This window comes from Camelus ferus, chromosome 20 (genome assembly GCF_009834535.1).
Source record: "Camelus ferus isolate YT-003-E chromosome 20, BCGSAC_Cfer_1.0, whole genome shotgun sequence".
NCBI classification, from domain to species: Eukaryota; Metazoa; Chordata; class Mammalia; order Artiodactyla; family Camelidae; genus Camelus; species Camelus ferus.
In genome coordinates, this window is record NC_045715.1 from 4,841,672 (window position 1) to 4,866,313 (window position 24,642).

General features: G+C 46.9%; 1 protein-coding gene across 3 annotated transcripts in view; it reads right to left on the reverse strand.

The window, feature by feature from the left end:
* Positions 1-1,377: 1,377 nt before the first annotated feature.
* Positions 1,378-24,642, reverse strand: part of SSR1 (signal sequence receptor subunit 1) — a 30,944-nt gene continuing 7,679 nt past the window's right edge. The window contains exons 4-10 of one of the 3 annotated variants that reach the window (XM_032462462.1): positions 24,021-24,283; positions 22,408-22,484; positions 21,553-21,631; positions 19,918-20,011; positions 19,645-19,659; positions 14,929-14,992; positions 1,378-2,063 (exon numbers count right to left, since the gene is read on the reverse strand). In XM_032462462.1, coding sequence (XP_032318353.1) covers positions 2,039-2,063; positions 14,929-14,992; positions 19,645-19,659; positions 19,918-20,011; positions 21,553-21,631; positions 22,408-22,484; positions 24,021-24,283 — 617 coding nt within the window. In that variant the 3' untranslated portion in view covers positions 1,378-2,038. Of the gene's footprint in view, positions 2,064-7,553; positions 14,993-19,644; positions 19,660-19,917; positions 20,012-21,552; positions 21,632-22,407; positions 22,485-24,020; positions 24,284-24,642 lie in introns of those variants that run through there. The other 2 variants (XM_032462463.1, XM_032462464.1) reach the window with 2 other exon arrangements.

Consider the following 24,642-nt stretch of genomic DNA (forward strand, 5'->3'; position numbering starts at 1 on the left):
TAGAATTCGGAGAAACAAGAAGTGTTTTGCTTGGTGGTTTTCGGAAAGGCAAGAAATCCCCCTGGTCTGGAACTGGAGACTCCCTGCCTGTGGCTCGCGTCTCTCTGCGTGGAGTACGTACTCGTTCACAGGAGCCTCTCCAGCTCTGGGCCCGGCTGGAAGGTGGTGCTCATGGCCCACCTGCCCATTTAAATAGCAAACGCCTGTGGAAACCAGAGTGAGGGGATGAGGAGAACAGGCTTTAGCACCCCTCTCCTCTCCCGCCCATCCACCCTAACCTGCTGTGTGGCCTTGAGAAAGTCACTTGACATCTCTGTTGGGGTTTGACAGGTGTTCCAGAGAGCTCTGCCGAGGGGCAGCCAGGGTAGCACCTGAGACCTTGGGGAAAGCAGGCCATCTCTGGATGCAGGAATCGAGGCATCACATGACTCCTGGGAAACACTTCGAAGTGGCCTCTCAGGCCTGCTTGGGAGACGGCATGACCCGGAGCCCCCACCCCAGAGCGGCCCAGCCAGGACCCCGGGCAGCTTGGCTGGGGTGCCCCACCTTCCGATCAGGGAGCATCGGGCATGGCATTGCATGATTTTACTAAGCACACCACCCCTGTCCCAGAGGGCCTGGACCTAGGATGGACAGACAGTTATGGAAGATGTGTCCTCAGGGCCTCAGAAGAGCAGGTGGGGCTGCTGTCAGTCTGGCTGGAATCTTCCGGAGCTCACAGATCATCTCCTCTTCAGAATTGCCCGTGTCCCCACAGCACCACCATCGCCCACCAGGAGCCCATCAGCAAAGCCAACGCCTGGAGCTCCGGGAGGGCCTGGGAGCCCCTCCATGGAGGCCGATGTGCACCGAGGGCCCCTCGGCTCAGGACTGACCCTGAGGCTCCCCCGTCACCCCGCCCCCGTCAGGGGGTCTCTGACTAACACAAGTCCACTTGTGGAGCTTGACTTAAAATGCAGATTCCTGGGCCTGCTCCTGAAACTCTGCTGCAGGTATGGGGGCCGTTCTAGGGGATTCCACGCATGGGGTTCACAGGCCACAGGTGAGATGTGCTTCCTCCACGTGAACGTGTCTGCACACATGTGGCCGCATCTGCTGGCTGAATCCGCTTCATCCCTGTCTCTTCTGCTCCTCAGACATGGTGCGCCCTGGCCCCTGGCCTTCCCTGCCCACCGTGTCCCCTCTCCCGCCTGCTCTGCTCCTGCAGGCTCAGCTCGGAGCATCCCCGCCCCAGGTCCCTCCCCGCTATCCCCCACGAGTTCCTGCCACAGCATCACAGCCACGGCCCGGCTGGTGCAGACACAGGGGTGGTCCTGTGTGTCCCTGACCCCCCCCCCCAGAGCCGGGCGCTCAGCAAGAGATACATATTCTTGGATATAACTTTCAATTCAATTTATTTCCATCCAATTCAGTTCAGTGCAGTTCACCTTGATTCATGTCAGCACAACAAGGAGCCATGGGAGCCCATGAGGAGCCCAACACACAGAAGCCGGCCTTGGACGCGGGAAGGCCTGGATGCGGGGAAGGACCATGTGGCCTGATTCTCACCCAAAGCATCACCCAGCTTGGCGCCTAGCCCTCCTCCGCCCAGGCCTACTCAGAACCCTGGTGGCCAGCCCTTTTGGGGACACTTCCCCACCTGGTGCATCTCCAGAGGTCCCCAACGATGACACCAGAAGCTGCTCAGGTGTGTTGCAGCCACCACATCACAGACTGGCGTCCCACCTGGGTCACTATCTGGGTGATGGGGCAGAGCAGGCAGGAAGGAGGACCCGGCCGCAGATCCCAGGGTCCACCCTTCCCACTGACGGGGACCCAGAGAAGGAAATCTCTACTCAGATGTCACGCACAGCAGCTGTCCTGCAAACGCTACCAAGCCTGGGTCACACAACCGTCCCTGCGGTGGCTTCTCCGTGGAGCCAGCCAGGGGTCCCGCTGAGGGGTCCAAAGTTTAATGAATAGCACGGTGTAGGGAGGGATGGATCTCCAGGGTCTTCCCGTAGCAGCCTTGGCGGCGCAGCCGGATCCCGCATCACTGTCAGTGCGTCTCCCTCCTCCTGCGTCTGAAACGACAGAGGGAGCCGGTCAGGCCCTGGGAGGCTGGGGACAGTCCTCCGATTGCCTCCCGGCCGGTGCCTGGTGGCTGGGCCGCGGCCTTGGGGCCCAATGACATCTCGTGCTGCTCTTTCGGGTCCAGATACTTCTCGCGATAAAAGACCCAGAGGCCTCCCCTTCACTCCCACACCCTGCCCGCAGGAAGAGACATGGGAAAATCTAGGATTGGGGTTCAGTTTCTAAAATGAGTCCATTCTGGGATGCCCAAAAGGAAGGATAACTGCTGTGCCTTTTCTCTGGGATTTAGTCAAACTTCCATGCTTTCAGTGAGAATCTGGCATAAAAAGAAACCCGAAAACATAGCCATGCTCCATGCAGAAAGCAAAACCCACCAGGACTTGGCTGGGGAGATCTGGAGGGTTTTGCTTTGGGAGTAACTCAGCTCCCAGCTCATCTCACTCATTCTCTCATTCGCTCGACAGACATGTACCAAGCACCTCCTCCGGGCCAGGCTGGGCTGGGAGCTGAGCAAGAGTGGGGCCTGGCTCCCTGGAAGCTGCAGGAGGTGGGGTGCAGGCGCACTGCCTGGGTTTGGGCAGGTCAATGCCCAGGACGTGATGGAACGGACCCCCGACCCGACCATGGGAGCCTGGGGCGGGGGTCCTGAGAAAGCTTCCTTCGAGGAGGAAACAGGAAACGGAGGTTGGAAAACTGAGTAAGACCCCACCTTTGCCACAGCATCAGTGTCAACATCCCCACAAGGACTGGCCAGCAGCGCTGGGGGCCCGGGGCTGAGCGGGGCCGGGCGCCGCTCCGGAAGGGCGTGATCCAAGTCCCCCAGTCACGACGACACGCAGAGCCACCAGCCCGCACTCCTTAAAAGCACCGGTGTCGTGAGGAACTGTCTGGATCCAAGGAGGCTAAGGAGACACGACAAGTGACGTGACCGTGGAAAACCAGCTGTGGGGGGCAGGGCGGGGCGGGTGCTGGGGCTGACTGCCGCCTGCCGGCTGGAGTCGCAGCTTCAGGGTTCCACTTGCTGGTCCTGGTCCCTATGACCTGGTTCCGTAAGAGAACACGTGTTCTCAGCTGACCGCGCAGGGCCCGATGTCGAGTAGGTTGGTCAGTGTCTGCACGGCTGCGCGTCTGTGTGTGACCAGGTGTCAGCATGACCTGGTGAAGGTGGAAGGTACAGGGAATGTCTTTGTAGTGTTTTACAACTTTTCTCCAAGTTCAAAATTATATCAAGGTTAAAGAGCCCCCCCAAACTAGGTGCCGGGACGGCAGGTGTGGCAGGCGCCAGCGCCCTCATCCAGGAAGAGGTTGGGGGCCCAGGTTCAGAGTGCGGGCTGGTGGGGGATTGGGTTCGAAGGTCATGGGGAGGCCAACGGTGGAAGTGGAGGTCCTCGTCCTGCAGACTGTGGGGGGTCAGTTCATCTTCCGAGGGTCACGGCGGCAGCTCATGCCTGATGGCGGAGGGGACAAGACTGGAAGCAGCTTGGGTCACAGAACCCGGGGACCCACCCACGTCCACTCAGGATGAGGACCAGGACAGGGAGGTGTCACGGGGACAGGGAGAGCTGGGTGGAGGAGGCTGTGAGGAGGTGAGATGGACGGGGACCCGTCAAAAGGGAGTTTCCTGTGGAGGTGACAGCACCCACGGAGGCGGGGAAGAGGTTCCGGGAAGGGATGACCACCTCCCGTGTTGAGTTCAAGGCGTCTGTGGGGCGTCCGGTGATTGCCTGGACGGGTCTGACGCCCCCAGGAGAGGGCCAGGTTCTGCGGCAGAGCGACAGGCAGGGCTCCTGGGGGCAGCCTGCCTGTGTCCTGCGCCAGGGCGGCCTCTCTCTCCCCTACTAGCTGGGTGACCTGGGCAGGTGGCTTTATTGATCTGCACCTGCAATTCCTCAGCTGTAACACAGCGACAGCAGATCCTCCCTCGTACAGGACAGGGTGGTCTGAGCGGTAAGAGTGAACACAAGTGGGGGTGTGATGATAGCTCGGTGGGAGAGCGCGTGCTCAGCATGCACGAGGTCCTGGATTCTAGCCCGGCTACCTCCATTAAAAAAAAAGTGAACACGAGTGAAACGCTTCCAAGAGCCCCTGGCTCTGAGAAGTGCTCAAAAGGGTCACCTGCTGCCACTGCCCCCTCAACACAATCACCACCACCACGACCACGAAGCAGCCCCACTTCTGTACCAGGGAGAGGAGGCTGCTCCGGCTGTGGGGCGCGTGCTGTCCTGCCGCACGGCTAGTGGGGGACTTCCTGGGGGCAGGAAGGCAGGCTGGCTCAAGATTTCACAGCCAGCAGCCCCTTTGGGGGAAACCCAGACTCTCCGGGGAATGTTCTGTAGTGTGGTCATGGGAGCACCTGTGGCGCTCATCAAATGCAGATTCCTGGGCGCCAGCCCAGAGCTAGAATCAGCAGCTCTGGGAACACCCACAAAGCAGACGTCCCCTGCACCCACCCCATCTTAGGGGTAGCGAAGTTGCCGAATGCTGCCTGAGAGCAAGAAGTCGTTGCTGGAGTGATACATTCTGGGGGGAGAACGCATGGTGGTTATTTACATCTTTTAGCTCAAGTAATTGTTGGGACCCTGCAAATTACATTATTCGGTACGGTAAGGTTTTAAGTGGGCAGACATCATCTTAATTCCCAACATCTTAATAAAGGCACTGTTTCCTAAGGGGAAAATTTATGGGAATATTTTAGGGGAAAAAAAATCAATGTAGGTTGAGGTGGTCATTACTGATTTTTACCTGAGCCTGGATAAAAGATGCTTTTTGACATAGGAGGAGGTGATAGCGGTCTTCAGATACACCGAGGACCATTATGAGATAGAGAGGATGTTTTCTAAGATGATCTGGGGAGCAGAACCAGGACACAGACCACAAGAAGGTCCATGTGGTTCAAGAAAGAACTAGGAGCTGAGCTGTCCAGGGGTGGGATGGGCCCCCCGGCCAGGTGGGCAGAAAGCTGGCCTGCAGGACTCATCAGATTCTTTCCAACGTTAATATAATGTGAGGCTCTGTTAAGTACGGGGAGAAAAGAAAAAAAGAACCACACCTTTTAAATGGAATTTCAGTTCTAGGAAAGAAAAAAAGCTGCTGCTAATGGTTTTCGGTTGGCTGACAGATGAACACTGCTTATGTAATGAGAAGAAACACCCCTAGTGGTGAAAATGAGGTTACTCTGGGCCAGGCCCAGGGATCAGCCTTTTTTTTTTTTTTTTTTTTTTTTTTGACACGCAGTATCTTTAGAAACTTCAGCCACACACTTGGCACATAGTGAGGGCTTTCTAACCGTTGAGTATTAGTAACTAGTTTTTTAGAGAATAGGCCGAGACCAGTTAAGTGACTTGCCTAAGACGGCCCGCCCCGAAGTGGGTGGGACTTGCTTCGAACAAGGGCTCCGAACCAGCACACCACGCCCACGTCCAGTGACCAGTCCCCCGGAAGTAAGCGTGCGTGGACGTGGAGGGGGCAAAGCACGGGGGCGGCGGCTTGTCCAAGAGCTGTTCCTCCTGGCTGCCGAGGTGACCCCGTAGAGCACATTCTGAGCGTTGCCGGCCAGCTCCCCACATGACCCCGCGGGGTGACTCTCACAGCTTTCATCTTCCTCTGACAGGATCACGCAGCTTAAATCCGAATCATCCCCTTGACGTCTTAGCAAAAGCAGCGTTTTCCCTTCAGTGTGATGTCCTGGGGCGGGGCCGGAGCGCAGGAGGCACGGGCTGGTGGGCCTGCGGCGGCCCGAGCAGGTGGCTTGCTTTGGGAGAGAAGGGTCGCGGACAGTCCCTCGGTCCCAACGCTCCGCCCCCAACCCCTCGGGCAGCCCTGGGAAGGCGCCGTCCCTGCCGCCCCGCCCGCGGGCAGCAGAGGGCGGCAGCGACACACCCGCGCCCACGGCTTCCAGGGGCCCGGGAATACCCGTCAAGCCCTAAAATGTCTCCCTGTCGTTCGGAAAATTCTTGCAGAGGAGGAATACTACTGATTTAAAGCTATAAAACCAAAACACAGACGTAAGTAATGAGTTACTCCCTTATAAGAAATCAGTAATTTTTTTAAAAAGTCTTATTAGTGATACAGCTAGTCCTTGACTTGAAACACGGCTTGAAAGGACCTGCGCTCCGCGGAGCTTCCTTTGGTCTCTTTCCTCGTGGTGTCCTTGTAACCAGGTGGGCAGCTTTTATCACCTCAGGTAGCTTATTTAATTGTCTCAGTTTGATATCATTTGCTAAGCTTGTACTATGCATTTAATGAAAAAATACTTAAGATTACAATTCGCTCACAATTTGGGAACCAGCTTCACTTTGACGCTATGGCTGTGATGTCCCCATTGTGTCACTTCCTTTTCTAGAACTCACCTACGGGATCTGACCTGAGCCACCCTGCCGGTGACTCCGGGCACTTGCGCCAGTTTCCTTGGTTTTTTGGTAAGTGCTTCCTGGTGGCACAGCCAGGAGGCCACTGAGCCGCCGTTTCTCCCTAGAATCCTCCGGGGCTTGTGAGCCGGGAAGTTCTGGTCAATACGTGCACAGTGGAGGCTGAGACGTGGGCAGGTGTGAACCCAGGGCCGGTAATTCAGCCTGTTTTCTCCTGGGTTTTCAGTGACTGGTGACCAGGCGGCCACCTGGAGACCTTCCGGATTAGGAGGGAGGCAACAGAATTGGGTGAAGGTTCTGGGCAGACAAGCTTGCAGCCACCCAAGGCTGACCGACCTCCAGATGTTACGGAGCCTGTGCACTCGGCTTCCTTGTCTGCAGGACGGGGTGTACCTGCTTCACTGTGTGGCTGGGACACCAACTCCTGTTTATTAAACACCTGCCACTTGCCAGGTGTTCTTTCAAGACTTGGTGATCTGGTAACTTAAAATTCTTGCCGTCAGGAAGTTTACAGTGCAAAAGGGGGTGACAGGCAACTTCAGACAGTGGAGAGGGCGCGAAGACTCAGGGTGGTGTGAGGCACTGCGTGCGGGGATGCCCTGGATGAGGGACGCTGGTCGGGGAAGGCTGACCGGCAGGGGCCGTTGTGGGGGTGAGCCCAGCAGAGGGAGTCCTGCCGAGGCCCAAGAGGGGAGGGTGGGAGGAGAAGCAGGTGAGGAGCAGGTCACCTGGGGGTGACGGTGGGTCTCTGGGTCGGCCTACATGCAGCTGGAGGCAGAGGAGGGTTTCCAGCGGGCCGGGCTGGGCAGGGCTGGAGCCACAGGCTGCGTGGGCGCCAAGACTGGTGGTGGTGGTGGGGGGGGGGGGAAGCACTGAGCGCAGAGCCTGGCACAGGCCCCGATGCAGGTGGTTTATTAATTTAAAGACCTAACAGACTAGAAGCCAGCTGGGGTTCCTTTCAAGGATTTTCTGCCAGTAATCTATCTTGATTTTCTCTGAATGTGTAAAGTGACAAAAACATCTCACTTTTTAAATGGGCTCACTTTCTGTACGGGCTGCAGCGAAGCTGCCCACGACCACTGTGACTGTTACACTCATCGTAGGAGGCTCAGATAAATTGAACATTTATATTTATTTCTTCCATTATAAAATATAAGCACATTACATTTTGAAAAGAAGAAGAAAATCCACCACCCTACCACAAAAATGGCTTTAACATTTTGTGTATTTCTTTTCGGACTTGGGAATAATCTGAACTTTAAGGAATACTGAGTGTTTCAAGCACTGTCGAGAAGAAATTAAAACGCTGATTCTTACTGCCCTAGTATTTTTTGATTCACTTCCTTTCAGCAGAAAGGACTGAAACATCACATAGTTACAAAGACTAAATCTCCAAAGTGTGCACCACCTCTAATCAGAAGCTACTTTTTCTACAATGAACATGTTAATGCAGCTCTACTGTTTACAGCGAGATCCTGGACAGAAGGAAGCGCTAGGCACTGACTCACTGACATACTGATGAAGTTAAACCAAAAATGCATCTCTGCTTGCTTAAAAATGTTTAAGTGTCTAAATACTGGGAACCAAAAATCTTGGGAGGGAGGTGCCTTTGACCATCATTTGAAAAGTCAAACAGCTGACAGCCAGACAGCACGTGTGGAACGCACCTTAAGTCATCTTCATTCTGAAACCAGACTTTGTTACTTGAAACGTCTGCATTGCATATGCTGAAAATGTGCGAAGCCTTTTACAAGTTCCCGGGGGAAGTTAAGAGCAAGATTGTAGTTTTCTCTTTTGCTTATTATTTTTAGATGCACTCTATGCTTCTCAAAGACCTCCACCCCCAGCAGGGAAGTGCGCTGGCACTTTAGGAATCGTTTCACATTGCACACAAATACTTTCAAAATCGGCTTTAACTAGAGATGTGAGTAAAAGAGCTGCATCTGAGAGCACAGAGCACCAGCTAAGACGCACGTCTGACCGACGGGGACAACCAAGGAAAGGGAGCTCTTGGTTTACTAACCTGGAGAAACTGCCATTTCCAGATACTCACAGAGCGGGAACGTTTCTCCACTGTCTCATCTAGTCAGTCCTAAAGGTGGCTAGGCATTCTCAGACACAGTCACCAGATAAAACCCACACTGCAGAAGCACGTTTTATCCTAAACAGGCCTGATTAAAATGCACTGCCAGAAACCACATTTCAAGTTAGCAAGCACCAGGATTCAAACAGCAAACCCAAGACCTGCAGTGAATTAGCAAATGTAAAAAAGTATTTTGAACCAGAGGTATTTTTGCCTGTACTGAACGGATTCAGATTTCTGAAAAGTTCTTAAAACTGTTAAGATTTTGAAATGGGGGGGAGAGAGCTGAAGTCTAATTTCGTTCCTTGCAGAGGTAAAATCTAAGCATGTATTGACTACGTGGGCCTCTGTGACGCTGGATAAACGGGCGTCTCGTTACTGAAGGACAGGAAGTCAGAGGGAGAGATTTAAGGAGAGAAGTAAGTGTGACTTGTTGGTCTGGGGTTACAATAAAAAATTAAGTGAAACTGAATCACCGGCCGTGAGAACGACACAGAACCGAGGCCGGTGTCCAGGGCGCAGGCGCGCAGGCGGGGGCTGGGGACAGAGCCCCGGAAGTGGCCAGGCGGCAGCGTTCGGTCCTAAGAGGATCCCTGGGGTTAGAATCTAAGTTGAAAGTTGGAAGACTGACGGCCCAATGAAGAAAAGGAAGCCGAGAGAGCACAGGGTGCAGCTGCAGGGCCACGCGCTGCGCAGGGCAGAGGGCGGGAGGGCCCCGGTACAGGCGGGCACGACACGCTGGGGCCGAGGTGCTGAGGACGCCGGGCAGGGGCCTGCATGCTCGTCTCCCGGGAACCAGGCGACCTGGTGACAGGACCCAAGCCTAGCTCTGAGCGCCCCGGGTGGGCGTCCGGGCACAGGAAAGCCCTCGCGGCAGACACGGCCGGCCGGGCCAGCAGCCGGGGCAGACCCTTAACCCCTAGTTCCTGAAACGACAGGGCTTCAGGGCCAACCCGACTCGTTCCCCGGAGGCATCCAGCTGCGCAGTCAAGATCCAGCACTCATCCCCTCCGTGGGCACAGAGTGCCACCAGCTTGTAGGGGCGGATTTTATAAAGACAGAATCAGTATTTAGCCCTGAAAAGGTCCCTCAGCCATGATGAGATGTAAAACGCAAGACCCGGGAGGACCCTCAGCTCCAACAATAAACTGCCCAGGGGTGGGAGGGGCGCCGCGGGCCTGCTCTGCTCTCGTGGGGCCTCTGAAGAGAGCCGCCTCCCAGAGCACTGACACGGGTGCCGTGACTCCCGGCCACCACCGCGTTGAAGCAGACGCAGCAGGGACCCGCCTCAGAGGAAGAAACATCAAGCAAATCTGAGCGCCGCGACCAGCGCGCAGGTGAGGATTCGGTGCGCACCTGTGAACCTCCTCCCCGCGACAGCTCTGGGCCAGGCGTGCGGCGGGGGTGCCTCTGGGCAGATGGACAGGGTTGTCCGGGGGCCAGGGGTGAGGATTAATGCGCATCTGTGTGGAAGAGCCCAGGGCAGATGCTTGACAGAACCCTACTCAACCCCGATCCCTGACTAGAACATCTCACACTCCTTTCTAAAATGCTTTTAGAACTTGAACACCTATTTTGACAACTGTGATTAAAGTGGGTGACCAGACGGCTGGATTTCTGCAAAAATGCAAGGCCGACAATCTCTGGGTGGCTCACGGCCTGAGGGTTTAAGGAACTGAGAGGAGTCTCAAAACTCTTCTGAATAGCCCTGGCGTCACGGGGACACGTCCAGCCTCTCCAAGTTTCTGGAAAAGGTGATTCTGGACTGGGATGCAGGTCCTCGCAGACCTAGTACGAGCACAGACACCCCTTGGCAGCCCTAGTCCTCGGGTTCATCATTAAATCCACAGAGCCAGCCGCCTTCCACGCCCACCTTAAGGCTTTTTAATTAGGAAGCACTTTAACTTTTTTGTTCAGTAGATTTTACCTATGGCTCCACACTGAAGTCCAGCAGGTGGCAGCCACACCCTCTCTCGTACGCGTCCTGGGGTGCCGTTAGCAGGCGCTGCTCAGTCGCTCACATGGCCCCCTGGGGGCCAGGCCACGTTCTAGGCACCTGCCACCCCAGGAGGCAGGCTCCCCAAGCTGAGGCCCAGTGCCTCCAACTAAGAAGGGGGAGCTGGGATTTGAACCCAGGCAGTCTGACGCGAGTCCATTCCACACCTTAGTCCCTTTCCTTTAGCCAAGTAAGCTAGATTCCAGGGAAGAACCACTTAGTAACATTGTACTAGGCAGAGGTACCTATCACACAGTCTGGGACTGGCACGTCAAGTATTTTTCAATTTAAAAAGAACCAACCGGGAGTCCAGAGATGAGCTGCCTTCTCCAGGTCACTGCTGGTCAGCGGCCAGGCTGACCGCAGCCTGGCCCCAGGCTTCCCGCACGCCACCCCCATCTCTGTTCAACCTCACAGGGCTGCCAGTGCCCCTGGGTGACCAGCGGACCACCTCTGAGCAATGAAAACCTGCCCACGTCGTCTTGTCTTCTTTAAACCCCCGTGACAGGTTTCCACGCCACGACCATAAAGGAGGCCAGCAGGATACAGAGCCCGCACCCGGGCAGAGGGACGGCCACGCCAAGGGGGCCCGTCGTCACAGGTATGTTAACAGAGTCTGCACGAGGGACAGCGGGGGAGCAAGGCCTAGTCAGGTCACCTGCAGCTGTGATCTGCGGACCTGAAATAAGGCCTGTCCTTCATGTGTTCTCTGGGTGACCCCAGACTTTCTTTTTAGTGCTCCATTGTGCCTCTTGAGGGAAGTTCCTACTTGAACAGAAAGACCCCAGCCCCCACCCTGTCTGGCTAAATGACCCAGGAACAGAGAGGCTTTAGTCTCACCTCTAACACGAAGCTGAATCTTACAATCCTTGAAAATCCAATCAAACTAGAAAGTCTACCTTGAAGAAAATGGTTTTAAAGGCCATGATTTTGAAATAAATAACTACGAGGTTAAATGTGAACTTGCCAGTTGCTGGATTCTGGAAAATCAACTATTTGTAAGCTTTGTAAACCAAACGCTTGGTTTTGCAGTTCCCTCTTAAACACGGTGCAGAAGAGAGAACAGGGGAGTTTTCGAGTAAGACAGGTGTGAATCCACACTTAACGTACAGCCTCGCACAAGCTGCTTCAACTCGGGAGCTGCTGCTTTTTTCCCCGCGTATAAACGAGAACAGCGTCACCTCCTGCCAGTGGGCTGTTGTGAAGGCTTGTGAGACGGGAAAGGCCCAGCACAGCACAGCGCGTGGCAGACGCTTAGCAAATGAATTGTTTTCCTACTGCCTTAAGATGCAGCTCAACGGCATCCAGACCTTAAGGGTCGTATTCCTGTGTGACGCCGAAGTCTAAAAGAAAAACTCCAAAACTTCAGACACTTAACTACAGTAAAATCCAGGCTTTTGTGTAAAGGAAAAACGATAAAATCCTAAGAGTCCTAAAGAAATTTAGATGTTTACAAGCCAGTTCCCAGTTCTGCTCCTCCCTCCTGTCACCTTCTAAGGACGATGGGCTCAGGGACATGTGAGCTGGACAGCAGGCCCTGCGCTCCACTCACACCGACACCAGGGTTCTGTGCGTGTGTGACGCTGCTCGTCACCGAGCTGCGGGTGCTGGTTCAAAGAAAAATAGGATTTTACTCAACTAGAGCAAATTTACTAATTTTATAGCTATAAATGATGCTGTCCCAAACTGTGGTAAATTACTTCAAGTGTATCTGGAAATGTCTTTAAATTCATGGGTATCACTTATCAAAATCTTGTAGGAATGATGGTATTGCCAAGTTTCAGGGTTTAAAAAAAGTACATTATTTAAATGTGCTAATAACCAAATAAATGTTCTTCACACCAAGGGCGTGGATGTGACAGCATCACAGGGGATGCGCGCTGTACAGCAGCCTCACGTTTTAGCACACTTATCTATTCCTCTAGCTCCAAAATGACACAAGTCATTGGAGAAAGATTTCAGTGTCAAGCCACCACCATCTGCTGCTTCCCAGCAGAGCTAAAATAATTTCAGGCTGATGCACTGCAAACACACCTTTGCAGTGGCTTTTAAATTTGTTTTTTAAGATCTAAATTTGACTTTTCAAAGTCACTATTTTCTGAAGCTTATTTAAAATTAAAAACTTCGCTAAAGTCAAGCCACAGCCCCCGCCTTCCAACGTGTTCTTTCCTCAGGCTTCTCCTTGGAAGTCCCAGGTCCCTCCCACCCAAGGGGGCAGGGAGAGTCTTACAAGTCACCTCCTACGTGAGGCCATGGAATGAATGATGCGGCTGCACAACCAAGGTGAGATCCATGCTTTATGAACACGCCATCTCTCACGTCCCCAGGACAGGCTTGATACACAAGTTTTTCAGCTCATTTTACAGACTCTGGAACCAAGTTGTTCAAAAGGTGAATTCTGAAACCATGGTTGGTGTAGCAAATTAATATATCAAAACAAAAACTTCATCCATATATTTACATTTAAAAAAGACATTTAAAAAACAGGCTACTTATTAAGTGTGCTTGAACAAACCATGTGTGGAATTGAATTCCATTCATTATGGAGTTAGTTTCTGCTAACACTGACACTACAGAGACCTCGGCCTCCGAGGACCGAGGCGTTTAAGTGTTCCCAACCTATGCTAAAAAATAGAACACAGTAAGCACTACCGTGAAGCTCAGAAGTGGGCGGGCTAGTACCCGGCATGGCCTCGCACCGCCTGCGGGCCACCAGGAATTCGGAAACGCTCCACGGAGGTCACTGAACTTCTGTAGTCACACCTCACTTCACTAGGCCCTATACTTTCACAGACTTGGACGTTCACAACAGTGTTCTGAAATCCATTCCTTGAGAAGGTGGAGGGTCTCCTACGTTACATCAAACAAAAACTCATGCAGTTTCCGAGAGCTCACAGAGCTTTTTCAAAATAAACTACTGATCATCCAGCCTAATTAAAAACTCAACACTTGACATGACAGGTGCAGGAAGTGTACAGCTCAGCACTGCCAATATAGTTCACTCGACACCTCAGCCCCTACTTGCAAAGCAATTAACAGCTATACAGTAACTTCTGTTTTATTGTCATTGGCTTTGGCTCAGATGTTTAAATACTTCAACAACCTGGAAAGATTTTTCATATGCGTGTTCTGTTTTTTTTGTGTGGGCTTGGGTGCAGGTGGGGACTATAATAAAGGGGGGTCAGTTCATTATAATGAAGACATTATCAGTAATTAAACAGCCACTAAAATTTCACTTACCATTTCCGTACAAAATATACACGGGAGAATATGGCTTAGAGACAGAGGGGAAAAGCCTCTCATTTGTTCACACTATTTTACTGTTCCACCTATCCAGTCTGACAATAATGCCAAACTTAATTTACTACCTAGGGCAAAGGTAACTAAGAGGAATTTTATGAAGTCCAATTAATTTTGGTTCTGAGATCTTAAGTGCTTAAAAATTGGGAATTCTTCAGACCAAAAAAAATTTTTTTTACCAACAACCAAAATACCCAAAAGATCAGATAAAACATAACTGATTAACCATTAAAAATTCTCCAACTCTTTACTACATTAGGGTTAGTCGGAATTTTGCTTAGTCTGTAGACCAAGGCAACTTTTCTTAAGCAAGATGCTTCTAATATGATCTCTTAAAAAAAAAAAGCTCATCCCAGAGCTATCTCGGGTCAGAAATAGAACAATGGACACCAACTCCGTTTCTATAAATGTACCATTTCCCCTTTTTTTTTTTTTTAAAAAGAAAACAAGAGGGGTTGGTTTTATATATCAAAATCAGAATTTTCATGTTTCACAATCTTGGTACTAGAGATCCCCAAATTCCTTGCACTCATTTGGGAAGTTTTCTGAAGGTGCACATTACAGGAAACAGCAGCAAAGTACCAAAACAATTCTAGTGCTAAAAAGCAGCCACCCCTGCGCGTGCCTCGAGAATACTAGATGAAAGACAAACAGTGTGCTAATCTGTGCTAGCAGTCGGGACTTGAGCTAGTCTAAGGAAGAAACAATTGTTTTCTTTAATCAGTCCACGGCAGGACATCTGTAATCATCTTGGGCAAATACCAAGTTTTGGGGGAAAATGTCCAAAAGGAAGAGACAACAGCATTACAGTTGGTATTCTTAAGGCACGCTGCAGGGAGTCCAACAATGACTCTCATAAGACCAACCGCTCGCATACATGCACACGCACACACACAGATTTTAATGGTTTAAAAAAACCAAATTTGTTACTTTAGAAAAATAAATGCAGTGCATTTTCAGCAATATTATCGCCACAGACTCTGCTCAGTCCACACACGGTAGTAGCTGCCGCCTATGGTGACACGGCTTCTCTGCACTAATTCCCATCAGGCCGAAAAACATTAGGGCAGGTTACGTAAAGACCGAATTGTTGCACAAAGAACATTTACTCATCAGATCCCACTGATCTCTTCTGTGCCCGTTTCCTGGGCAACCTTCTTGGTGAAGCTTTATCTGGAAGAAAAGAGAAAGTTTTAACTTGCCTGACTATTATATATGTGTTCAACAGAAACACTCTCCTTCAGCTTTACCCTTAAACTCAAAAAACGAACACACGTGCAAGACCAGGCCTCTTACCCAGCATAGGTTTCTTAACTAACCTTTCAAATAATCCTTCAAGAGGTAACTCAAAGTAAAACTTTATGCATTTGAAAGTTGCTGTAAGTCAACCTTAGAAGTTTTCATCACAAGAAAAAAATGTTTTGGTAACTCTGTATGGGGACAGACAGTAACTAGCTTTACTGTGGTAATCATTTCCCAGTGTCTACAAATATCCATCATGTTGTGCACCTGAAATTAACACAGCATTATATTATATGTCAATTAAAAAACCTATGCAATTAGGGCGATAAAAGATCTAATCTTCATCACTACTGTTGAAGCTACCATACAAAATCTTCTGGAATTCTACAATTTAGCATGTTTATATTTCTTTAGGGAGAACATTTAAAAATTTTATATTGCTTAGAAATTAAAGACTTAATATCTACAAATACAGCCAGGCAGTTTGTGTAATTTTTGGCAATTTCATAAATTCACCTGGAATGAGCAGCAGGTTAAAGGAGTTATCGATTCTATAAAAAGTGAAAGGCTGTCTTCTCTCTGACCACTTTGTCTTATTTTCTAGGAGCTCCTAACATAATAGGAAGATACGTCCTTGGTGGAATATGTTACAAACCATAATTATTTTTCCAGTTTAAAAACTAAAGTGAAAGGGCTGGAAAAGATGTTTTCACCAAAGTATGGGGTTTGTTTCATGAATGACGATACCAAAAAATTTGCCTGAAAGATCTTAATTTTTATTTTCCAAAATTATTAGATCACCATACCTAGATTTAAAAAACAGAAAGTAAATGTTTACCAAGAATATGTAGAACCTAAAAATTCTTTCTTAAAATCTGCTTAAGAGTTAATGACTGAAATATTAAGACTGAGTCTAAAAAATCACATGAAAACTGACCTCAGTGCTTTATTAAGTAGGTTAATAATGATGTGTTAAGAGGGTTCCATGTGCCTAAAACTGAGCACAGAAGCATTTTTCTGATGAAGACAGCCTACAACTTTCACCAAATTTTCAAAAAGGTTAGACTACAAATTACTGCCTTTTCTATTTCTGAATAATCTTCAAAAATAAACAATATGCTGAATATAGCCTTTTTCCAAAAACCACTTCAGAATCTCGTTGCTGTCTGTGTGGACACGGCTGTCACCAGGCCGATGTGAGGTGGGCATTACTGACTCCTGACAGCATCCCCCCACAGCAGGGCTTTAAATACAGGAGCACGTGGGAGCCTCGGAGGACCTGCAGCGCCTGCTCATTCACTACACGGGCTGCACCGCAGCAGTAAGACAGCCGATCAACTCTCCTTAACTATGAGTCCACAACCTTCACCACCCACCTGCCTAGCACATCACAAAATAAACCAGACAAATGAGACACTGAGTGAGAGAGCAACTTAAGAGTCATTCAGGTTTGGGGACAATGGCTCCAAATGCCTTAACAGCCTAGAAAGCGGCATTTTATTTCAGCAGAGAACACTGTAACTGGTGTGTATAACGATGCTTTTCAGCCATCAAAGGAAAACCACCCCCTCTTATCACTCCCTCCCCAAACCCTAAAAAACTTGGGGAAACCCCCCCCCGCCCACTAAAAAAAGACATTCAAGAAAGTCACCTGACTAAGCTGTAGTAAAACTCACGGCACCGCGTTCACTTCAGAGAACACGGAGCGCCAGCAGACGGCCACACCGGCCCCTCTCCCCTTCCTGGGGCCACGTCTCGCCTAGCCTCCTGCCTCACCTGCGGGACGTGCAACGCAGGTGACTCTCAGGCGGGCTGTTTTAAGTTAATAAGCTATGCCCCAGTTTTCTAACAAGTCCCTAAGCCAAACTGCACAGAAAACTTCATGCTTATAGCTTCTGACTAAGGTTTCCCTAGACAGGCATATCCCTAGTATTTAGCAAAAATCCTATAATTTTCTACTAAAATCAGCTAACCTAGCACTAACAGTTAAAAGACTTCAGGGAAGCTGAAGCACCCTACTCTGAAATGTAAGACACAGGAGGCAACTTCTCAGTCACGGCTCGAATTGTTGCAAACCACCCTCGTTCCTTTACACTCTGAGTGAGAATCACCCTCTGAGAGCTGCGAAAAATGAGAAAAAGCTCCTGCCGGACAGGCCCAGGCCTCCTGGACCTGCTGGTCCTCACACACCTGAGGAGGCTTCCACCATCTTCAACAGTTCTCCTGCTTTCTGTCCTCAAATATGCAAAGTCCATGTCCTATCTTTGAAAGAAATGGCTCTGGCTAAATTACCTTCAGTTTGGTTCAACCCCTTTACTCTAAAAAAACACGTCCTAAGACCATGGTTCTCAAAGTGCGATCTGGATCAGCAGCTTCAAAATCACTGAGAACACAGCTTTTAAGTTCACGAATAACAATGTCAGGGAGAAAGATACTCTGAAACCAACCCCTCAACCTACACGAGTTAATTCTGAGGCACCGCAGGGCCTACACTTCAACCCGATTCCGCCTGCTGCTTCACTGAATGCCAGCATGATGCGGGGAGGTCGTCCTTCCAGAGAAGGAGCATGTACAGCGCTGAGGCCCTGGGACCTGCACTGTGCGTCCCAGTGCCTCCACATCTTAATTTGCTTCTGCTCAACACAGCTTTCACACGCTTACTGGACACACCCTTACGTGACAGTTTCATGGGCTCCTCACACTGGCCAGATCCAGCCCAAACTCAGCCCTCCCAGCACACGGGCACCCCCATCCTCCTAACGTTACTGGGTCATCCCGCTGCCTAAACTCAGTACTCTGACTCCCTCCTTTCCTAAAACAACCAGAAAGACACTGAGAGCCCAATTGGCTCCACTTCTAAAATGCCTTCTATTCCCTTTTATTCCCAGGCCTCAGCCCAGGCCCTGGTCATTTCTCGTTTTGTGGAAAATATCTAACTGCGGTCCCTGTGTCCAGGAGCTCCTGCTGGTCAGCCAGCCTCCACACAACTATGAATTTTTTTTTTAAAGATAACTTTATTATTTTTCTGCTTTAAAGTATCTGATAGCTGCCATTTACCTAGAAGGAAAGTCAGAAGTGCTGAGCAGAGCATGTAACACCTTAAAGACTCCTCACAGAACGCAAGAATCCGGCCAAATGTCCACCCCTTCTGGGAACGACTCCCTTCCTCTCCTGGATGGGGAAGGTCCCTCCCTGCGCCCTCACTAAAGCTGCCTACCATACTGCACTTCTGTTTCCATAGACAGACAGAGTTCACTGAAAGTAATGATAACAACAATTTAACTTGCAAACCTGGAAATGACCTGAGCAGCCAATTCACAGAAAAAGAAATACTAAGTGGTCAATCAAGTATGTGTGAAGATGCCAGACCTCATTCTTAACCATAAATGAAAAATGAGATACTATTTTGTATCATTTTGACAAACTGAAACACTGATAATACTTGCGAATGACTAGCGAGAGGGGAGGAGAACAGGCAACATTGCACCTTCTTGAGAACATAAACTGGCACCATCTTTGGGAGGGAAATGGGACACTTTCCATAAAAATTAAAATGTACATGATCTTAGACATAACTATTCGGCTTTTAAAAAACTATCCCAGGTAGGGGAGTGGACAAAATAGGAACAGGGTGCCAAAAGGCACAAGCTTCCAGTTATAAAATAAGTTACAAGGATGTAACATACAGCATGGTGACTACAGTTAGCAACACTGTATGTATATCTGAAAGTTGCCAAAAGACTAGATCTTAAAAGTTCTCATCAAAAGAAAAATAAAATCTGTAACTGTGTGGAATGGTGTTGACTAGACAATGTGATGATCACATCACAATATATACAAATATCAAAACCATTCTGTTGTACATTCAAAATTAATGTTATGTCAATTATACCTCAATCAAAAAAGGAAATTATCCCATAAGTTTATATATAAGAATATTCAATACAGTTTTAATTTTAAGACCAAAAAGCTGGAAATAACAAACATCTTTCAGTGTAGAACAGGCTTAATCAATCATGACACACTTTATTAAAAAGAATGAGGTAAACATACAATTATCACAAAAAGCCAAGACAGAGAACTCAGGTTGCAGACCGGTGTGTGCCGCGTGATGCCGTCTGTGTAAACATGTACACAGAACAACAGACAGACATGCCAATGTCTGCACAGAAAACACTCAGAATAACACGGCAACACCAATTATTTATGGAAAATGGGATTAGTAGAGCCAGGAGGTCGTCTTAGTTTTTCACTACTTTTTTTGCCCTTCAATGAGACCATACTGCTTCAGTGTTTTGAAAAAGTCCATTTTCAACTGGAGGAAAAAAAAACCTACATTCTTCTATAAAGATTAACATTTAACCAACTGCATATATAATAAAACTGAAATATATGTTAGGTAAACTACTGGGCAGTATTGTAGGTTTATCCTTTCACATATGGTGGGCAGCTGGCAGTTAGTTTTTCTAATAGAGTGCTAGAGAACAGTCCCGTTACCCATTACACTTATTGTAAAGTAGTCACATGCTATACAAGAGCCCCCAGGACTGTATCAAACACCATAAAGAAATTAATCGCCTCACCTCTTCTACTCTGCACTGAAGCAACAGGAAAGAAAAGAGATAGGAAAAGGTTAGGAATACAGAGAATTCACACATTTGTATACAAACTGCAGATCTGGAAGCATTTCTAAGTTAAAGCACAGACATAGTACACAGTAAAATTTTAAAGCATTCTTTGCAAGTAATGAAAAGATAAGTGGTAATCAGCATTGACCAAGCATTTTTTGCTAAACCTAAGATATTTAATTTCCACTTAAGAGAAAAATTTTCTAGCCAGTTTGTAAGAGTACTTACTGATCTGATTCAAAGTTTCCTGAGGAATCCAGCTCATGTCAACATCATTCTGACTTGATGTACCCATCTCTACCTTCTGTATGGGTCTCTTGCGCTAAAAGAACATAAAACCATTATTTTAAAGGAGATCTGTTATACTGTTTACTATAATTTTAAAAAGACCTAACAGATTACCCATTTAAATATCTTAGTAGATAAACATGTACTCTTCTAATTCTAAAACATATTCCTCAAATATTTTTTAACTAGACAAGGAAAATCATGTCTACACCAATAAAGAATAATGAAGAATAAATCTTCACAACAATTATTTTCAGCCTCTAAAGACCTTTTCCTCTGCTATAAAGCTTCATCATACAATTGACAGATCAAGTAATAATTTGTTTATACAATGATTTTCATTCCTTTTGGGAATCAAATATTAAAGAATAAATTTATTTCCACATTCAACAAAATTTGGGATAATTACTGAAATGTTGCATGCAGGCAGATTCCTGCATTGTTAGCTAAATATACTTAAGCAGTTGGTATAGATAAAACAAAACAAAAACATAAAATGTCATCTATGCTAACCACCTCAAAATTTGTTCCTTCAGTATTTGCAGCAAAACAGCTAGAAAGTAGGAAAGTTATTTAATTCCACTGTTTAGTCCTATTTTTGAAAAAAACCCAAACAACCCACCTATTTACATAAGAAACAGAATATTAATTTTATAGTGCAAAAATTAGATTCTGAATACACAGAAATACAGCTGAAAAAATGGCTTATACCTAATACATAAATTTATAGCAAAAAGCTATTATAAAAATGAGGTAAAGAAAGTCATGAAAATTAGCATTTAAGTATAAGGTATTTCTCTTTTAAAGAGTAAGGATTTATTAATATCATTTACTGCTAATTTTATACAGATTTGACTACCTGACTCCCTGCTTCATGGAGATTAACCAAAATGTCTACCAACTGTTTAGGGTCTAGTGGATCCCAGTATATCTGGCGATTTTAAATCATGCTATACATTAAGAGGGTCAGTGTGGGTTATTTTGTTTTGGGGTTGTGGGGGGCAGGGGGAGGGCGGAGACGAGGACATGGCGGCAGAGTCAGCTGCCACGCTCAGAGACAGGAAGGCAGGATTAGAGCCGGCTTCAATGTTACCACTTACTAGTCTAACAAGGAAACAGAACTTTGACTGATAAAACCAATACAGCGAAATTCATTCTTTCTTTTTCAAATGAAGACTCATTTAAACGCTAATTAGGAATCAGCCTTATAGTAAAAAATATTACTGCTTACAGATAAAATAACATATCCATGAAAAAGTACAATAAACAGACGTATGAAATCTTATGTCTGAGTTTTAAAACTTTCAGCATAATTTAGAGTTACACTAATAATAAAAAAGTAAGGATCACTCTGGAGGTTGTGGACAGAGGACACTAACTGCAAGTCTAAACAAACCCAAATCACACTCAAGGTCTCATCTTCAGGCTTTATTTTAAAAATGGACAACCAACCTGTGAACATACAAACCCACAGTGAGAGTAAGAAGCCACGAACAACGAGACGGTATTGTACGCAGAACTGTGACAGCTCCTGGAGCAGAGCTGTGGGGGCTGCTCGTCCACCTTCACACTTACCTTTCTCGATTCTAGGAGCTGATGAAGGCCAACAACCACCAAGAGCCCAAGGCCAGCCAGAAACATGTACATAAAGATTCTGATATAAAAAGGAGAAAATACAAACTGGTTTTAGTTCCTAAGAAATACCACAGCTTATTAAAACTATAACTGTGCTTTAACTCTTAAGAATTATGAGTTAACTCCAACTATAATCCTAACAAGATATAAGTTTTCCAAATAATTTGTGGAGAAAAGAATAAATTATTTTAAATTCAACTTAGATCCAGGTAGTAAAGTTTGGTAAGAAATCTACCTTTACTTTAAGAACAATTAGTCCAAAGGGAGAAAACGCAATCATATGATCTAAAATAAATGACTTTATAGTCTCATATTCAAAGGTCAGTTATATTAAAATAACTGCACTAGGTTTTGTCTTCCTTAAATATTAGATTTTGCACAACTTTATTTCAAAATGACTTTTCGTGAACTACATATCAGAACATAGTGCAAAATGAATCATCATTCACAAAGAACATGTTTTTTGAGATAAAACCTTCCAACTTTCTAATTTATGTTCTCAGTAGCAATTTTAGAGGTATACAACCTAGATGAGGCTACTACCAGCTTAAGAGGATGGGGTGGAAAACAATTTTAAAAAGGAAGAACAAAAAACCAACTTTCCTTTTAAAACAATTTTTTGTTAGTTTTGACTATCTTTCCTAACTTGGAACCATCAAAGTACAGATTTAAGTAGTCAGGATTTCACTCAATCTCCAGCCTGCTCCATTTTCACCATTAAAAAAATATGACAGAAGCAAGCCTTCTGGTCCCACCTTTTAAGATCAAGATCTACATACTGCAACTTTCACTTACGTCTCTCCGTCTAACCCATCTTCTCTCTCAATAATTGTAACTGTTTGATTGAAGACAGCATCTTGGAATACATTGCCCTGTTGAAAAAAAAAATCCCAAAAATATGAAATGCATTGGGGAAAAAATGCACTGATTAGAATGAAAGCTTACAAGATTTCTTAGAACTGTCACCTTATCTACAGCTTTCTCATCACTTGGGTCAGTAAGACTCAGCAGAGTCATGTAACTGCACTAGTGCAATGCCAGGGACTTAACATTATGTTACTTTCTCCTATAAAAGAAAAAATGGCTGCAAATTTTCATGTTCTACATTGACAATGGATTGGAACTCAGTTTATATTAGATAGGCTAAGGACTTTCAATGCCAAAACATTTTTCTGTGGTGGTCTCAAAATAATTTTGTCAGCTCAACACAATTTCAGTTTTCAAATACGTGAGTCACTTGGAAAAAACACAGATAGCTGTGTCCAGTGTTTTATGTGAAGCATCAAGGTAGCACTTTTTCAAAACTGTCACTTACCAAATGCTAAACTGTGATAATTTAAGTTTTATTCCAGGCTCTCTCAATTACCATTCCTCTCACAGGCAATTCCAAGATGAAACAAACATTCAAAAAGGAACTGAAACTACATATGTGCTTGTTGGATTAAGTTTAATTCTGCTTGAAAACAAGATGAACTCTATAATCCTTCAAGCTACTTACTATAAAACTGAGAAAGTATAATAACGTTGCTTTGAAGATAAGAATGAAAAAAAACGTTCTCACCTTCCACTAAGTAGTTTTCAAAAAAAGGGAAAACTTAATGGCAGCATGAGAAATTTAACTCAAACATAAGGTAAATATGCTGACACCAGGGTATCAAAAAAAAGTTGAATAAGCTTCCAAGAGAGGATGGAATTTCCTTCTCTGAAGACTTTTTGAAAAGGGAATGGTTCAGATGTGCTCTCATCTGAAGGGGGATGTAATGGCTGGCAGCTAGAGGTCAACCCCCAGCAATGAGATTCGCCGGGCTTCTCTCATTGATTCATTCATTCCTTTGGTGCACAAATACTATAGACAGCAAAATGTCATGAGAAAGACAACAGAGCTTATCTATGGCCATTTGGTTCTTATAAACCATAAGCCTTACTAATATCCTAAAAATCTTTGGTTATATTTTTATTTACGAGTATATAAAATGATAGAAAAACAGTCTTTAATACTTAACGACAGAAGCCGTAAAATGGGCAAAATGCAAGCAACAAAAGGAGGTAAAAAAATTATTCAACATCTGTTAACATCTGGATAAGCAGCAAATCCCGCTGTGTGGCTTACTGTTCCTTTTCCGTCAGGGCCCAGCTGAGTCACTTCCACTCTCGTTGCCCTACACTCACCTCTAGGAGGTACCGCTTTCACGCTGTGATGCTGTTTGCATCCAGCTGCCCCAGCGCCTCACAGAGCTGAAGGCGGGAATGTGCATTTTATCTCTGCCTCCCCACTGCCTATCAGTTTCAACCACAAAAAAGGCACTTGAATGAATAAACAGAATATTCATTAAACAATGTCAACTATCCTCATCCATCCCTAACTTAAAAAAAGAAGAAGAAAAAGAAGACAGTTTAGAGGGGCTTACATTCAGATCTTTGTAGTTCAGATTGATGACCAGACCAAAGGGCCGTCCGCCCATGGGCTCTGCAGGGATGAAAGAGTACTCAAAAGTGGCCTGTCTCTGGGGCGGCACTACAGTGTTCAGAGGAAGAGCTGTGAAATTCTGGATGTAAAACTGGTAGTCCTGAGGGTATCGAAATGAGGCGTCCAGAGATTCAACAATAAAATCTTCTGTACCCTTGTTTGTAAAGCCTACCAGGAACTTCACAATGTTATTTGCTGGAAAATCTAAGAAACCAAAAAAGAGACAGGAAGATTAGAAACATTCAAAGGGTACAAAATAAGCAGACATTACAAACGGATTTTTGTAACATACAGATTTCCTGCTACATACAGACCTGGCTTCAGAACCCTTTTCAGTAGAGCACTCCAGACATCCGCTAACTGGCAACTCACTAGCCTGCACATCAGCTGAAACCTGTGTCTGTACACCAGCATTCCAGCTCAAGAGCTGAGATGAGCATCTCAACTGCAGACCAGATCACTTCCAAGCTACATGTCTAAGAAGGAGCTGTGTGCTTTCAGCAGTAAGATTTTCTTGCAGTGGGGCTACAGGACTTGATGGAGTCACCTTCACCTCCAATTCA